Source organism: Zalophus californianus, chromosome 3 (genome assembly GCF_009762305.2).
Source record: "Zalophus californianus isolate mZalCal1 chromosome 3, mZalCal1.pri.v2, whole genome shotgun sequence".
NCBI classification, from domain to species: domain Eukaryota; kingdom Metazoa; phylum Chordata; class Mammalia; order Carnivora; family Otariidae; genus Zalophus; species Zalophus californianus.
This window is the reverse complement of record NC_045597.1, coordinates 31,719,213-31,731,329: the sequence shown is the minus strand read 5'-3', so window position 1 is coordinate 31,731,329 and position 12,117 is coordinate 31,719,213. Positions and strand designations below refer to the sequence as shown.

Genomic DNA, 12,117 nt, shown 5'->3' with positions numbered 1-12,117 from the left:
GAAGAAAAAGAAGGGTCAAGTACAAAGGAGCAAAGATAAGAATTACAGCAGGCTTCTCATCAGAAAGTATGCAAGCCAGAATGCCATGGAATGATATTTTTAAATGAAAAAATTAAATGAAACAAAAATATCTTTCAAAACTAAAGGATACATTGAAACAAACTATTCATGGGCGCCTGGGTGGCTCAGTCATTAAGCGTCTGCCTTCAGCTCAGGTCATGATCCCAGGGTCCTGGGATCGAGCCCTGCATGGGGCTCCCTTCCCTTGGCGGGAAGCCTGCTCTCCCTCTCCCACTCCCGCTGCTTGTGTTCCTGCTCTCGCCATCTCTGTCTCTGTCAAATAAATAAATAAAATCTTAAAAAAAAAAAAGAAACTATTAAAAACTAAAGGACACATTGAAACAAACAAAAACAGAATTCATTAGCAACTTTTCTGCACTGCAATTTGGAACTACACAAAGACTTGGGGAATGCTGGAAATGGAACAAGGGAAGGTAAATATTAAAATAAATTTTGTAATTTAAAAAATTGCTTTAGAAGATAGTTGACTGTCTAAATAAAAATGGTAGCCATGCATTATAAATTTAAAGCATACATTAAAATATATGGCATTAGCACAAAGATGGGAGAAAGAATTGAGAATACTGCCATAAGGCTTTTAGATGACATATGATCTGGTGTAATATTATTTGAAGGTACACCGTGACTAAAGACACATATTTTAAACCCAAGGACAATTACTGAAAAAGATAGAAATATAAACAATAAGATAATAGTACATATAAAATGGAATCATAGAAATAATCCAAAAAAAGGCAAAGAAGGAACAAAGAACAGATGGAGAAAGTAGAGAGCTGACAAGATGATAAGTTTTAAGTCAACCATATCAATGATTACATGAAATTAATAAAATATAAATGGTCCGAATGTAAACCCACAAATTGAAAGAAAGATTATAACATCGGTAAAAAAGCAAAACTCAGTTATATGTGTCTACAAGAAAGTCACTTTAAATATAAAGACATGGAAAGATTAAAATTAAAATAATAGGAAAAGATATACAATGCAAACACCAATCAAAAGAAAGCTGGAGTAATTATATTGAAATTAGATGAAGTAGACTTCAGAACCAGGAATATTTAACAGTGATAAGGACATTCTAAGGATAAGGAGATCAATTCACCAATAAGACATAACATAAAGTTTGTGTATGTAGCTGAAAATAGAGCCTCTAAATATATGAGGCAAACACAGAAAACGGAAGGGAGAAATAGACAAATCCAGAAATAGAGTTGGGTATTTCAACACTCTCCTCAGTAATCAATAGAACAAGTAGACCCAGAAAATTAGTAAGACCTTAACGTAGAAGACCTTCACAACATTGTTAAACAACTTGGCCCTATTGACATTTATGAATACTCCATCCCAAAACAGCTTCTGATATTCTTTTCAAATACACATGGAATGTTTACCAGGATACACCATTCTATCAAGAAATTAACAATTTTCTTAAAAGTTGAAATCATACAAAGAATGTTTTCTGGATTAATGGAATTAAATTAGAAATCAGTAACAAAAAATATCTGGAAAATTCCCAGATATTTAGAAGTAAAACACTATACTTTTAAATAGTTCATGGATCAAAGAGGAAGTCACAAAGAAAATTAGAAAACATTTTAAATTGAATAAAAATTTAAAAAAAAATACAGGTTTCAGCTAAAGCAGGAATTAGAAATCTCTAACATTAAATGCTTATAGAAGAGAAAAAATCAGGAGTTACAGAAAAATCTATAGCACTAAATGCTTACAGTAGAAAAGGCAAGGATTCAAGAGAAATCCCTAGTATTAAATGCTTATAGTAGAAAAGAAAAGAGGCTTCAAGTCAGTGATCTAACATTTTACCTTAAGATAGTAAAAGAAGAGCAAATTAAACCCAAATCAAACAGAAAGAAGAAATAAAGATAAAAGCAGAAATCAATGAAATTCATTATTGTACTAAAGATCCTGGCAGTAAGGCAAGAAGAAGAAAAAAAGGGCATATGGGTTAGAAAGGAAGAAATAAAACTGTATTCATAGCATGATTTTTAAAAATTTTTTTAAATTTTATTTTATTATGTTAGTCACCATACATTACATCATTATTTTTTGATGTAGTGTTCCATGATTCATTGTTTGCGTATAACACTCCATAGCATGACTTTTTATATAGAAAATTGTTTATTTAAAAATGGGGGATGGAGACTGTATTTGAAATGTGAATGTCATAAAAGACAAGGAAAGACTGATGGAAATATTCCAGGTTAAAGGATACTAAAAAGACATGGCAAGTAAATTCATTGTACCTGTTCCTAGATTAGGTCACGAGGGAAAATGCTCTAAAAGAAATGGATAGATCAACCAACAAATTAAAATATGGACACACTAGACAAGATATTATAGCAATGTAAAATTATGAAGGTGATAACTACACTGCTGTTATGTAAGAGAATTCTTTTATAGAAATACTGAAGTATTAGGGGTAAAGGACCATGATATATGTAACTTACCCTAAACCCCCAAATGGTTCAGGAAAAAAATTACATAGAGAGTGTAAATGCGGAGGACAAAACAAATTGGGGGTAGGATGTCGTGGGCAAAGATTTCAGTGTTTCCTGTGCTATTTTTGTTTTTGTAACTTTATAAGCTTGAGTTTTTTTGTTTTTTGTTTTTAAGTTCTTAAAAGGTTTTTCAAAAATGCCAGAAGAAGAGGGCCATTACACTTGAAGGGAAACTGCTTTTCTCCCAGTAAGCAACTGTGAGGGATTAGGTAAGGTCTGCTTATAGGAAGAGTATGTTTGCTTGCTTCTTGTTACAAAACACGTTTCCCCAAACTCAGTGTTCCTCTCCTGGAATGCAGCTCACCTCCTGTGCAGCCATCCATCTAGGCCTTCTGTGTCGTCCTCCTGTGAGTGCAATGCAAACCTATAGATGATCATGCTCCTGGCTGTGCTAGAAGTCAAGCCCTTTTTCTCTGACCCAGGAGTCTCAAGTCTTCTTCCAGCATCCCTGGAAAAGTAACAGGCCAGCTCTTTTGATTGAAAGGGTAAAATCAAATCCCAGACCTCATGGTCTGGTTCTGTGAACATGTCTTCCTTGTCCCTATTTTCTGTTCTTTTTCTCACACTGAATTCTTTGCCAGGAATCCCTTTCCAATTTCACCTCCCCAAACCTTATACATTCTACTTCTAGCTTAGTAATCTTAGAAGATTGTTGTTTTGTTCCACTGATCGTTAGTCATCTCTCCTTTCCTATCTTTACTCCATTTCTTTTACCTCTTCATCTATTTTTCTTCTTTTCCCCATTCCCTCCTTCCCTTTCTTTCTCCTATTTTAATGTAATCAGACTGAATATGACAAACTTCTGATTAGACCATGTCTGTGAGAGCAGACCGTTTATTCCTGTATAGAGCCAAGAGGATTTATTTATGTAGTTCTGATTGACTGGTTCTTATTAAGAGCCACTAAAGTGTTCACAGACATGTTTTTTAAACCCTCACCACAGTGATAGCTGTATTTTAGGTTAGTGTACTGTTTACATAGATTGAAAGTACTAAGTAGGATCACAGAATTTTCATGGTTGGAAGAGTCCTAGAAATCATTCAGGGAAAAACCCTTCATTTTCCTAAAGAGAATAGGTCATGGTTAGTGATCGCTATCGCTTCCCAAGGACTCATAACACTATTCTTATTGCTGCTTCTCACTATGGTTATAAACACTTATAATTTTTTCTTACTGCCTTAAATTTTTATTTCATGTACTGGTAATATTTTTTGGAGGTAGCAATCATAAAATTATCATTTGGATTACCATTAGTAAGTTACTTATCGTAAGCATGTGCATTTTGTGGAAAACTGTTGGGCCATATCCAACCTTTGTGGTGTAATTATGTTTGAAAGCATGATTCTCAAAATATCTAATTTTAAGAGGATTGTACCTCTCATTAGAATCTGGTCTATTAAATTAGTTATAAAATCTTTCTCTTGGAAAATTAGGCTATATACATCAGGGTGATTCTACACAATGGATTCTAGAACCAGATTTCCTGTATCTGAATCCCATCCCTGCCACTTGCTAGTACAATGGCCTGGGTTATATTAATTAACCTCTATGTGTTCTGATTCCTCATTTGTAAAATGGAAATATGGTACCTATCTCATGGGTTACTGGGAGTTAATTAAATGAATTGATAATGTAAAGTGCTTAAAAGAGTGCCCAGGACAAAATAAATGGTACGTATTTTAACAAACACTATTGATTAGTAAAAGATGGCTAATAGGCTATGATAATTTCCATTTAACTTGTCAGCCTATGTAAGAGGATACTATACTTTATGCAGGTCATCAGCTTTGGAGGAGTTTGCTTTACTCCTCTTTATATTTTAAAGGTCCCCCCCCCGCCTTAGAGCTTATTCTCACTAAAGAATTCTTTTCACAGTGCCTATCATCATCTTATTTTCTTCTACACATTATTCTTTGTGTTTTATATGTGTTACATGTTGTGTGTTCTGTGTGTGTGTGTTCCTGTTTGTTAAATGATTTGATGTGATAATTCCATTTTAGTGGCTTTTAAATAATTCCATGAGTCTGTGCTACACAAATGAGAATAGGTAAATATTTTAGATGTGTACTTAGAGAAGCTATGGCATATAACCTTATACCTTAGTTATATATTTCCACTTCATCCAGTTTGAACCAACATTCACATATGATCCTTTTCTAGATTATGGTTGATTAAAAGTACTAGACCATATAAATACAAGTATGACCATACGTTGCTTTTAAGAATAAATGATCGCCCAGTAACGTGGTCTAAGTAAAATGTTCTCTTTTTTAATTATGTAGTCCTCCTCGTCATCCTCATCACAGCCTCATTCTAGCCACTGCAGAACGAAGGCCTCATCATTGTGTCACCATGCATCCCTGCCCTGGGTCAAACGTAACCATGTAGGCCCTGCAAAGGCTACCAGTCCATCTCTCCGTCTTCGTCGCTGGCGACCCTTCTTACGCCTACCATCTATGGGTCTCCATTCTGTTGTAAGTGTAGTCAATCTTCCATCTCTTCTTCCAGTGACAAGGATAGTCCATTTTTTCCCTTACACTTCTTCAGTCTTCAAAGTGCTTTTCTCTTGGTTCACTCAACCATTAGCTTTTTCTCCCCCAATAAGATTGCAAGCATACCTTTATGCTTTGCAGTCTAGCTTGACTTTCACCAGTGCCTCAGTGAACATTCATCTTCCCACTCCATATCCCGCCAGCATAAGGATGCCTGCCTTTTGATGAGTACTGATTGGCATTCATGATAATGTTTAAGTTCCTGTCTGTTGTTAAAGTAAATATGTATTCTCTTAACCTTCATCTCTCTGATTTCATTTAGTTGACCCAGGTCAACAAATGCTGTGTACCTTCTGAGTTCTTTGCCATCTCTTTATTTTTTTCATGTTTCTGAACATGACTGTAGTCTCTTGTCATGCTCCGGGGTCACTTTACTTACTCTTTCCTTAACCTAATCCTTCATGGTGTAGGGTGTTTCATCTAAGATATTTTATTCCCTGAGGTGTCTCAGGTACTTGGTTTAATCTTGATCCAATCTTCCCTGCCTATTCAGTTTCTAAAGATCTTTTTCCAAGTAGGAGGTGAAGATTTTCTCCTTGTGAATTGCTTCCCATAAATTTTATGATTTCTCCTTCTTAGGTTGATAATATTAACAAACTATTAAAAAGTACATTTGTTCTTATAATCTTGCTAATTATCTTAAATGTTGAGGTTGATGATGGAATTCTGATAATTCTCATGATTGAAATAAACTGTAGGGTTAGGCAACTCCAGCTCTTTTCTTTCTGATGTTTTAGACTGTTAATAGCAATGACTGTGGTTTGGCAGAGCCTACTTAGAAATGCTATATTTGAAAGATTTGGTGTATGCTATCCATTTGTAAGAAACTTGATGCTTCTAGAAATCATCATAACTTTTGAAGCCAGAGGCAGTCTGATTCCTCATACATTTAATGATAAAATTAAAAGTTGGTGTCAAACATTCTTTCTTTTCCCTTATTTACTCTTCCAGAGCTAGACTCAAACTGTGAAGTAGAGTCTTGACATGTTTTCTTAAATATCGATTTCCACCAAATGTCAGTATGGTCATCAAAATAGCCTTTCATTTATGCTGAATATCAATCAATAAACTGCTGTCTATTTCTTTTTCCCCATTGGATCACAACACACATTTGCCATTTTTATTCATTTATTGATTTAATATTTGTTGCTTCCCTACTGTGCCATACACTGTTTGGCATAGTAGGAGACATAAGGTGAATTATATGATCAGAGTAAAACCCTAATTTTGTAAATTCTAACTTGGGCACAATTGATTCTAAATATGACTGATTCCTTTGTACTTTTAAAATATTCTAAATAAAAATGAACATACCATAAAATTGGTGTTTCCAGTTTTATATGATTTTACCTAATTTTGATCTTTGCTCTCCATATTAATTCTGTTGCTTTATAGCTTCATAAGTATTTTCATAGCATAGCATGGATTCTAAAACTACCCCACCTGAGTTTGAAACCAGATTCCATCACTTACTAACTGTTGAACAGTTTTCTTGAGAATAAATGAGTGTGTTACCTATCTCATAGAGTTTATGTGATGATTAATTGGTCAGTACATTTAAGGTACTTAAAACAGTGCTAGTGCCTGGTATATATGAAGTGCCATATTAGTAGAAATTAAATTTAAACTCATTTTCAACAATTTGAAATTTGTATTTAGTATTTAATTAATTTTTCTCTAATTGATTTGTTACATTATTTTTAACTGTTTGAGATAGTAATAAGTGTTGTAAATTGGGGAACTTCATAAAAAATAATACATAAAAATAAATGTAGTCAACATGATCCAGTCTATAGCTTCTGGTTTCTGCCTTCTTGGTCATGTTTTGAAATTGAAGACTTTGCCTTTTATGTATTGTTCTTGTTTTTAGTGGAACAATTTTTAAGCAGTTAGATAATTGCAAATTTCACACTCTCTCAGACTAATAAAGTTGATCAAAGGGAAAGGCTCCCAATAGGTACCAAGGTTCTGTGGAAGGCTTAGAAGTTTTTAGCTTTACTTACCTTTTATAATAAAGTTTGAAGGCTTTTCATGCCCTCTTTAGAGTTTTATATTTTTAGTATGCACTTTTGGATAAAAAGTATAATGACTCACCATTATGAGTCACTAACATTACTGATTTCTTATATTTGTGATAATGTATTAATATTGCGATGTTACATAATGCTTTTATAGCACTTAACAATTTACAAAATACTTTCATGCATTTCATTTAAACTTTAAAACAGATAAGGAACCCAGTTTATACAGGGATCAGGTATATATTCGGGTCTCTGACCCTCACTTGTACTCCTTTCTCCTATAGTATGGTTGTATTTACTGACAAAATATGAAAAATAGAAGCTATAAGATGTATTATTCTTAAGAAGAGAGGGTGTTAAAATCGTTTATAATTTTTTAAAATGCAGTAGCTCAAAAAAATTAAAATATTTGATATCCTGTTGGAGAATTGTCTTAAAATGAGTAAAACAAAACTCTTCTAGTTGGGTAAAAAATCATTTCTAGTATTTTTTTGTTATAAAACTGAATTTATAGTTTGTAGAATTGCCTGGGTTTAGCCTTGAAAAATTGGATTCTCTTCTGGTCATTAGTAAAACGAGGATATTGGATTTGAGTGATCACTAGTATTTTTTGATTCTCTGACCAGGAAAGTAGGGAATTCATTATCACTATCTTTAAATATTTGAAGAAGTATCCTGTTCAAGAGGGATTTAGGCTTTTTCTAAGATAATGGAAAATACCGGGAGACATATATTAGTCTCGGTATGAAGGATAACTGCAGCAAAACTGTCCAAAGACAGGACGGACTGCCTCCGAACCTAGTGCCAGTCCCCTGTTCTCCTAGGGGCCACTGCAGATGGAGCTGCGCCGGGGAGAAGTCTACTACTGGAGCAGCAGAAGTAGATCATTTTGTTTCCTACCAACAGTGGAATTCTTTCATTCTAAATTGAAGTTAGGAAGAGCTAGTTTGTCACATTGTTATGTTGAGATTCTCCCATTCATAATTGGAGGGAAATAATCTCTGAAGAATAATGTGAGATTAGATGAGTCACTCTCTCTGTACATGTTTTAGAAACATTCAGTAAATCCAAAATAGTAATGTTTATTCTGTTGCTTTCAATTTTTTCCATCTGAAAACTTCTTAAAACTACTTTAAAAAAAACTACTTAAAATTATAAAATTATCTGAAGGTGAAAAAAGTATAAACTTTACATTTCAGACACTATTGTGTTATCGGATGTTAATATGAAATGTGATTTGACTTATGCCTCTTTAAAACGTTTGCCTCTAAAATTTGCACTTGCGTTTAATAGTGATTGTATTTTATTTCAGAAACCATTTAAGACTTGAGATACAGCTAATATACATCAGTGTTAACTGTGTAGCTTACTGTGTTTCATAGGCAGTGCCATTTAATCATGTATTGATTTGGGGTAACTTATTTACATTTCTAAGAAATGTAGCAGATATTGCTTAATGCAAATTGAATTTGGTAAACTAAAAAAAAAAAACCAACAAAAACTAGGTGTAATTTAATTTTAATTTCAAGTAGTTCACTAAGAAAGCAGGCAAAAAAATCATAGGTTACAGTTAATTGCACGTTAATTTGCTTTTATTTCCCCCACCCCCCTTTACTCTTTTGGGCTGGTTTCCTGCATTTATTCATTTTTAAACTTTTTGAATCTATGATGAATAATGAGACTTATTTTATTCTAAGACATATTACATTGTTCAAAAAAGATTATCAAGTTCAAATCATTAAGGAAAGAATTCACTTTCTTGGTGTCTTAAAATTTAGCTTGAAAAGAGTTTCTTTAACTGTTTATGTTATAAATTTTTTAACCTTTCTTATTTCAGATATCAAAAATTAGACAAATGAGTTCATGCATTCATTTCATTCAGCAAGTATGCATTATGCATCTACTAGGTACCAGGTGTTATGCTAGGCACCGGGGCTTCCAAGGTTCAACAATATTAAAGGTTTTTAGATCAGTTGAGATTAAGAAAGATAGGCTTTTAGCTGATGTTTTCCTGGTTAATGGGTGAGGACATTGTCATAAATGTGGTCATGTTCATTGTTTGCCTACCATATCAAAGGTTAATAAACCTTGAATTATATTAGATAAATGTTCTCTCATGTCATTTCATATTTGTATGTGTTTACATGTACTTGATTGATTTGACTACTAACATGCATAATATGTATTTTTCCCTCCTATTTCAGGCACCAAGTATAGATGAAAAAGTAGATCTTCATTTTATTGCATTAGTTCATGTAGATGGGCATCTCTATGAATTAGGTAAGAACTATTTAAATTTACTCTGGGGAGGGAAATGATAAGTGGGAAAGCCTCTATATTAACAGGACTGTTGGCATTTATTGTGTTTAATATTAATTTCCTTTTAACAGTGAGTGGGCATAATGAAAAGTTTTCCATTTAAGATTTTTTACTAGAAAAAAATATTTTTTTTCATTGTTTAAGCAAGTTATAATTCAAAGAAGTGTGCATACCACATTTGTATTTCAAGCAAAGCAGATAAGTAAAAATCATAGGAAACTCCTCTAAATCACTTCAGCGTTCTTTTTTTTCTTTTAAGATTTTATTTGACAGAGAGAGACACAGTGAGAGAGGGAACACAAGCAGGGGAGTGGGAGAGGGAGAAGCAGGCTTTTCGCCGAGCAGGGAGCCCGATGCGGGGCTCGATCCCAGGATTCTGGGATCATGACCCGAGCCAAAGGCAGACGCCTAATGACTGAGCCACCCAAGCGCCCCTGATTCCTAATAAATTCTAAAGGAATATTGAGCAAGAAAACTATTGAGTTAGTGAATAGAAAACAGTGATTATATATAATGTATGGTGATTAACATAACATAATAAAAAAATATTTGTGATAGAAAATGCTAGCAGTTATTAAAACACACGCACAATACTTGCTAATACAGAGAACATATATTATGTACAGTTATTTGTGATTTGGCAATATAGAATTACCTATGTAATGAAATAATAATCTTCAGGGGCCTGATCATATATTTCTCTTGTCCTGCAGTGTTCCCAGATTCTTGAAACATGCTCTCTACCCATCTGAGAGCTTTGGCCTTTAAAGTACATTCACCTCTGTCCATTACCTCTAAACCCAGTCATGATGAGAGGCAAAATAAATTTTGAAGGAACACACACACACACACACACAAAAAGAAAACAGTGATTAAGAGAACAGCATAGGTTTTTAAGAAAAGAAAATCATTTCAAAGTGACCTTATTTGTTTAAAAATAAGGCTGTATGATTGTAGACATGTGCAAATTAATTACTACAGGACAATCATTCCACAAGAATAGTGGTTATCTTTAATATATTTATTCCATACTAAATTGTAAGGTTAACGGATAAAAGGAACTGAGTTACTCATCTTTTGGTTGTCACCTCTTCCTTTTCCTTAGGACTTCATGTCATTAATGGCATATGTAGGAGGGGAGAAGTACATATTTTTAAATAGATAAAATTACCCTTTATGGATAAATTAGAACAATGGGTTTGAAAGTAAATTCAGAACTGATTGAATCATCAGATTAGAAAACTGATAACTAACGATTTATTGTCTACCTGGAGTAACAGGAATACTCTGAAACATTAAGAAACTTTTATTTTGAAATAATTTAAAATTTTTATAAAAATTATAGAAATTGTATACAGTTCCCATAAACCCTTTACTCAGATTCCCCAGATTCAGTTAATATGTTTGAACCATTTGAAAATAAGTTGCAGACACAATGCCCCATTATTCTTTAATATTTCTGTATGTATCTCTTCAAAACAGGTGGATACTGTCTTACATAACTGTAGTATGACTGTCAAAATCAGGGAATTAACATCGATCCATATTACGATTGAATTCACAGACCCTATTCAAATTATTCTGATTTTTACAATGTCCTCTATAGGTTCAGAATCCAATCCAGGGTTGTGTGTTGTATTTAGTTGTCACGTTTGTCTCCTTTAATCTGTAATGGTTCCTCAATCTTTTCTTTTCTCTCGTGTCTTTGACATTTATTTTTAAGCATACAGGGCAGTTACTTTGAGATTATTTTTCAATTTGAGTTGCCTGATATTTCCTCATGATTTATCCATTTTTGGCACATACACCACAGAAGTGGTGCTATGTTCTCAGCACATCATTTCAGGAGGCTCATGATGTTGATTTGTCCCATCACTGGTGATGATGATCTTTATCATTTGGTCTAGGTGGTATCTGCATTTCTCCATTATAAAGTTAACAAGTTTGTTAAACTTGTTAATATGTTAATATGTTAGTTATTAATTAGTAAGTAATTAATAAATATTTTATCAGGAGATACTTTGAGCTTATGTAAATGTAGTTTCTCATTAAGCCTTTATCAGATTTAGCATCCATTAATGATTTTTAATTGATTATCACTATGATGGTTGCCAAATGGTACTTTAAAAAAAAAATTCCTCCACCATTAGAAGCTTTCCTTTTTCCCTTATTCATTCATTGTCAGAATGGACTCATGGATTAATATTTCACTCAAAAGGTTACATACAGTTCATTATCATAATTTGTTTTGATGCTTAAATTTTCCCCAGATTGGCCTTGAAGGGAACCCCCTCAAGCTGGCCCTTTTGTCCTTTTGATATGTTTCTGTCATTCTTCAAGTACTTTCTAACTGTCAGGTGGAATAAGACTAGACTCATCTTTGATTTTCTGTGCCCTGGCCCTGTTATTCAGTTGCTTCTCCATAGAACCCTGGTTCCTTTTAGTGGAAAATGATAATTTAGAACCAATATCTGGGTGGTAGGTATGTTCATTGCTACTAAGATATCATTGCTTCTAGGCCCTCTCAGAGGACAAAGGTAGGAAATGTTTGTATGTATTAGAAAAATACACTCACATACATATATGTGAATATGAGTAGAGACGTACCCACAATTATATCTTTATATA

The 12,117-nt window shown here is 33.4% G+C and overlaps 1 protein-coding gene across 3 annotated transcripts in view; it reads left to right on the top strand.

Annotated features, from left to right (window-relative positions):
* Positions 1-12,117, top strand: part of UCHL3 (ubiquitin C-terminal hydrolase L3) — a 43,295-nt gene that overhangs the window by 28,226 nt on the left and 2,952 nt on the right. For all 3 annotated transcript variants that reach the window (XM_027589386.1, XM_027589385.1, XM_027589387.1), the window contains one exon: positions 9,375-9,450. In XM_027589386.1, coding sequence (XP_027445187.1) covers positions 9,375-9,450 — 76 coding nt within the window. The remainder of the gene's footprint in view (positions 1-9,374; positions 9,451-12,117) is intronic.